The sequence below is a fragment of the Plectropomus leopardus genome, chromosome 4 (genome assembly GCF_026936395.1).
Source record: "Plectropomus leopardus strain MGB_pleo_1.0 chromosome 4, ASM2693639v1, whole genome shotgun sequence".
NCBI classification, from domain to species: Eukaryota; Metazoa; Chordata; class Actinopteri; order Perciformes; family Serranidae; genus Plectropomus; species Plectropomus leopardus.
The window spans coordinates 24,564,834-24,571,238 of NC_142179.1; the positions used below are offsets into that span (position 1 = coordinate 24,564,834).

A 6,405-nucleotide genomic window follows, 5' to 3' on the forward strand; every position below is an offset into this window, starting at 1 on the left:
ATGAACCACTTTGATTAAGAGTGTATTCATGTGTGAAAGACTTAGTGAAACCTCTGCAGATCCAATAAAATCCAACCTAAAATGTAAGAAGACACCAAAAGGTAATTTCTACAATATGTGGAATGTACAATTAGTGAGACAAAATAGGGAGACCATGATCCAGCAGCTCAGCTGCTGAGTGAGAAGCTTCATGAGACGCAGGTGGACACCTCTGCCATGTCCTGGATTACTGACTACCTACTGTAACAGACAGACTGCAGTCTGTGCAGCTGTGAAAAATTCATGTCTGACACGGTGATCAGCAGCACAGTGGCATTGTAGGGGGCCATCCTGTTACCGCTTCTGTTCAGGTTTGACATCTCAGACTTTCAATACAACTCAGAGTCCTCCCATCTGCAGAACTTCTCGGATGACTCTGCAGTTGTTTGGTGTATTAGAGGTGGAAAGTAATCAGAATACAGGGACGCGGTGGACAGCTTCACTGAGTGGTGCAGAGGGAACCACCTACTCCTGAACGTGACCAAAAGCAAGGAGATAGTCATACTTGAACCTCGAGAGGAGAAGAAGCTGGTGGACGAATACAAGTATCTCGGACTGAACTGAAAATGTAACAGAGGTGTTTTACAGGAAATGACAGAGCAGACTCCACTTCTAGAGGAAACGCATGTCTGTTAATGTGTGCAACAAGGTGTTGCAGATCTTTCACCTCTTGTTACAAGCAAAACTTTCTTTGCTGCAATGTAATGGGGCGGTGGCCTCTGTTGTGTGAACCACATCGGAGCTCTCAGAGGTGGTGGTGGCAAAGAGGATGCTGCACGAACTGTTACACATAAGGGAAAACACCCCGCATCCTCTTAACAGCTTCCTTGTCAAACAGCGGAGCACTTTCCGCAAGAGTCTGATCCGGCTCCACTGTTACAAGGACTGCTCCTGCCAGCTGCCATTTCCCTATATGACTAGTCCCCTCTGTCAGGACAGGGAGCACGTGAGGAGAAGCCTCAGCCGACAGCATCGATACTGACCCCTCTCAAACACAACTTAACCTTTATCAGGACACACTGTATACTTTTTTATTGCCTCAAGATTCAGAAATCATTGACACAAGAGAAATGAGTGTGCAAAGGAAACTGAACTCAATGTCAGTAAGACAACTCTTACCATTTTCTATTTCAGCCAGTGCTTTTTTATGTTTTACTGTATTCATTATACACATACAGAAATACACGCACACAAACAGAAGCGCACATGCACACACATACACACACACACGTGCGCACATGCACGCACACACTTAAAACAAATGGAACCACCATGAATTGCAAGCGAAAGTTAAATGTTTTTCTTGCTTTTCCTCCATTTAATTCAATAATAAAATGACTTTGAAAACTTGGCATTAATCCCCTCAACAACTCACTTTCTAAATCAAACTGTGACAATGTATTTGCTTATTATGTTCCATATATTCTTATTCAATTTATGAAATTGTGGCTTGCAGCTTTATGCTGCCATTTTAGCAATGAAAAGTTGTATACACCTATCTAATGCTGTATTTTTGGATGACTGTAGAAGTGTTTGACTTTGAGTTATAATCCTTGTTGGGTTAGAAAAGCGTTCAGGCAGCACGAAAGTGCATCATCCATAATGAACATGCAAATAAATCCAATCAATTTGCATGCACAGAATACACATGCATCAGCCATAGACATTTTTAGTTAGATTATCTGCTTGTGTGATGTGATGTTGAGTGTTTATTCCACCACCTTTTTTCTCCATATAATACTTGATTTCACCTCAGGTATTATAGTAAGGCATGTCTAATCTCATCTGTTCTAATCTCTCTCTTCACATCTTTTCCTCTCATCTTGATCTCTTTTTATCACAAACCACATCATCATCTCTCATCTTATCTCACTTGACCTGATCTCATCCCCTCATCTTCTCTCATTACCTCTAACCCTGTCTGATCTGCCTCCATCACCTTGATTTCCTCTCATCATCCATCATATCATGCCATCTTTTTTCATTCTTTCCTCCTCTAACCTCATTATGTAATAGTCTAAGATGATATTGTACATCTATGACTGCACATGCATACAGTCAAGGTAACAACAAAGGAGTATCAGTGCATGACTTAAGAGTATAATTGTGTCACTTAACTAGTTTTACCACTGCTCTCCTCTTTTCGTGTATGTGAAACAAACAAAAGAAGAACAGGAGCTTGGATAAATGTGGCAACAACAGCAGGATATGGCTCACGCTGAATGCTAAGACTTTATTTGGCAAAGTGAGGTCCCCGTGTATTATGTAACTGACTGATGTAAGTGCTGAGATGAAGCTGCAAGATCAGTTTCATTGAAGTCATTAATAGTTGCTTTCTTTTACCTCTTCAGCTGAGTGCATTGCACTTTCACAGAGACTTAATGGATGAGAGATCTTTGGCCCTAACTTCAGCGGGCGGGAGAAGTGTGCTCATATGCTAAATCACTTTTAGACAGCGATCTGGATGATGCTTATAAAAGCAGGTCTGGAACACTTCGAGAGTGGTGAGATGAAAAGCTTTACAATAACTGCTGCCTCTGAAACTGAATGCACTTACGGGCACACATACTGTATCTGCAATATTGTTTCTATCGACAGTCCAGTTATATATCAGAACAGCTCGTCTGAAATGACGTGACAGGACTATGGAATTGGAATACTATTAGGATGCTAGTCTAATGTCCTTAAATGAACAGCATGCAAAGGCCCTGACACACCAAGAAGAAGGCTGGACATCGGTCAATGTTGGGCTGTCAGTGAGTATTTGTTGCTCTAGTCACAGCTTTGTGTCCTGCAAAGTTGGCCCTTGTCGGCGCTAGTCAGCTTTTTTTCCCCCGATTCAGCATGAATTGGCAACAGATGAGCCCATCAGTGAATGAAATCAGGCTTATTGGCTGTTCAGTTCAGCACAGGAGAAATGAAACAGATGTCAGGAAAGTAAACAAAGAGCTAAAGTCAAGAGGGAGTAAGGTAAAAAAAAAAAAAAAAACAACAACATAACTTATTATGTAAGTAAAATTGTTTTTCTTTAGCCATTGAGGTCATTAGCCAAAACATTTCCTGATGGTGTGGTACTGTTCACTCATGCATGATAAATATCTTGTTCATTCAATTTTGGATTGTGTTGTTAATGTGCTAACTGGTTGACTAGCATCAAAAAAGTCTTTTGGTCCCCCTTTTTGAATGCTGATTACAGACTACTACCGCCTGCTAGTGTGCGGGGGTATTTACTTTCATGCAGGCCAGAACGTATGTGCAGGTTGGCCTTCGGTTGTAGCCTTTGCGGTGTGTTCATGTTCTTTTTGGCAGAGACAAAGGCGACAAGATGTGACACAGAAGCGTACCTAATGATTACTCAAACAGCAATTTCCACATGGTATTAGAAAAAGTTTTTTAAGACCTTTAGGGACTGCATGTCATTTTTGTAAATGTAAACTTCACAACTCTCGCTGACATATCCCTTAGATCCTGTTTCTCCTCGGGCATCCTGACTCAGCATGTTGAGTTGTGTGGGAATACACCTTCCATCAATCTCCAACACTGCCAATGGTGTGCCTGATAACCATTTCCAAACTGGCCACCTCTCATGAAAAGAAAACACATGATGGAGCGTTGAGCACGGGCCCGTTGCAGCCCCCCTGTCTACTGGCAAGGACACTGTGACAGATGGCCTCTGAAGCTAGGAGACAATCCCTATACTGGAAATAAAGGATGTGAGCCAGCAAAAGGAGGCTAACATCAGAGCATGTAGCCTGAGCAGAAATCCTATCAGGGAGTTCATTATTAAAATAAGCTTAAACACGGGCAGGATGTGTAGCATGGGGTGACTGTGATTCAGAAATGATAACAGAACAAGCAGCTGATGTAAGCTTGTTGTTGGTGAAGATCACACACACTGGCACTGGCTCTAGTCATATGGCCCATACAGCCCTTCAAGCTACAGGACATAGTACAGAAAGCAGTGGAGTGTCAAATCGACGAGCGCATCACATGATGCAAGCAGTGAGCACGTCGCAGCACCATCAGGAAACGTGTCTCCTTCATTTATTTTACAGGAAAATTGCAGCCTTTCAATTTTTAAAAAATTTTTTTTGCAAATAGCATTAGGATAACTGATAGATGCGTGTTTTACCACATGCGTCTTTACTCACAGAATCACTTGCGTTTTTACGCAGCTGCTCCTCCTCTCCCACCCTCGCGGCCGGGTCCACCACCAGTTTCTCGAAACACGCCGAGCCGAGAGAGGAGCTCTTCTGCTGGTACATGATGAGCTGGGATACGGGCAGTTTGGGGCTGCCGTGCGCCGTCAGCTCGGGTTTGCTGCCCGTAGCTCCAGAAGCTGCGCCAAGGTGATGTAGGGGCTGCCCGCCGCTGCTGGTGCCGGGGACCGCGTCGCTTCCATGGGACTTCTTATCTCCTTCAAAAGGCGCCGGCGGAGAGCAGCACAGATTCGGCTGAGACGACGAAAACACCCGGTCCAACTGTTTCTTTTTCCTCTTGAACATCCATAACCCCGATTCCTTTTTGCTGCCCTCCGCGCCCCCGGTTGCCCGACGCTCCGATCCCAGTTTAGGACTGAGCCAAGGCTTGGTTTTCTCCTGGAAATTCTTCCACATCCTGCGCTGGTAGGACAGAGACTCTTGTCCTTTGGCGGTGCTCTCGTCCTTAGGTGATTTCTGCTCCATGGTGCCTGTGCAGCAGCCAGCCAGCCTGAGCGCACTCTGAATAGTGGAAGGATGTCACAGTTGGGCTGCTGCAGCTCGGGAGCACTTCCACTGATGATCAGGTTCAGAGCGCCAAGTAGGATACGCACAGTGTGGTGCTGGAGGGGGTGTTAGTCTCCCAACGAACCTTGTAGAATGCCTATGCAGGCAGCGCTGTAAATCTTGTGTGACACACTGTGCAGCGACCTTTTTAGATGGCAAGCAATATTAACTCCTGTATTGAAGATTTGTCTCAGCTCAGTGATGAAGTTGGAGCACATGCAGTGACTTCTCCAAGAGTACATAAAAATGCTTGGTCATGCTCAGCTTTGGTTGTTGACGGTCTGCTCTGTCCACTGTGCTTTACAAGGGTTTAGGCAAACTTCCCCATTAATTGTTATATTCAAATGAAGGACGGAGGCTGCACCGCGCCTCCCTCTGGCCAACCATGTCACTTGACTGGATAATCTGTATGCTGGTGATTGCATAACGCAACCCCACAATGCCTCGTGGTGATGTTTATAATTCAACTGTGGATCCTCTGTCACCCCCATCTGAGTGTATCTCTTTGTAGTTTGTGCCTGGTGATTTTCAGCCTTGAGATTCACTCCTTCACAGCAGTGACCTTGGCACAATCCAGAGTCAGAAACCATAGAGAATTTAAAGACTTTTCTCTGTTGTGTCATGTAGATGTTCTCGCACTGTAGCCATGTCTGGATATGTTCTCCCTGTCAAATAGGTTAGGCTTCAGCGAATGTTATCACCCACATGCAGCAGTGAGCATGCAGCGCTGAACAGCCTCTTCTCTTTTTAGATGCTGTGCTGCTGCGGTGCATATAATAACTCATTACATCTCCCCCTCCGGCCCTTGTTTCAGTGCTGGCCTGTTCCGTCCCTCCGTCCCCTGCCCCTGGTCAACACTATCACGTAAACAAGCACACAGACAATAATTACAAGAATGAATACCTCTATCCATCTCTCTATAGCACACATGTAACCACATGAAAGAGGTCAGAAAATGACCTTTTATGTGCAAACAGGGCAGATGGAAATGTACTTCTTAGGGGAATGTTTTAACTCGATGAACTTCATCCCACTACGTAGGCAGGAACTAAGAGTCCAAGGACTTATATGCTGCTTGCATGAACATTTGTTCATATGAGACACGATGTGACCTTGGTATCACTTGTCAGAGTGATGATGAAAGTGTGAGTGGCACTGACAAAGCCTTCTGTTGCCAGCTCCTGGCCTCGACCCTCTAACAATGAGAAAATGATAATGAGCCTTCAATGTTGTGTGATGATTTATGGCAGCATTGACCTCTGCAGGAGAATACTTCATATAACTTCTCCAATCTTCACTTTTCCCCCTAACATTTAGACATGTCTATGCAGCCAGAAGAAAATGTTGGCATTGTGTATTTCTACTGACCACAGATACACCTGTACATTTTATACATATCATAATGTTTTTAAAGTGACTTAGTTCAGATTAAGGACAGACATGAGGAAACATTATGATTCAAAATAATTTGCTACATGTGAAACACACAAATGCAACATAAAATTTACAATGCCAACATTTATTCTGGTTACTGGGTTGGTCTATGTGTAATCAGGATGTGAATTTAACACTGGATGAGAATCCAATAATGAGTTCTGTT

At 43.9% G+C, this 6,405-nt stretch overlaps 1 protein-coding gene across 5 annotated transcripts in view; it reads right to left on the reverse strand.

Annotated features, from left to right (window-relative positions):
- Nucleotides 1-4,819, reverse strand: part of mctp1a (multiple C2 domains, transmembrane 1a) — a 162,823-nt gene extending 158,004 nt beyond the window's left edge. For all 5 annotated transcript variants that reach the window (XR_015776463.1, XM_088076899.1, XM_088076897.1 and 2 more), the window contains exon 1: nucleotides 4,191-4,819. Coding sequence is in view for 4 of the 5 variants with exons in the window: in XM_088076899.1 (XP_087933025.1) it covers nucleotides 4,191-4,724 (534 nt within the window). In the remaining variant the exon portion in view is untranslated. The remainder of the gene's footprint in view (nucleotides 1-4,190) is intronic.
- Nucleotides 4,820-6,405: the final 1,586 nt, after the last annotated feature.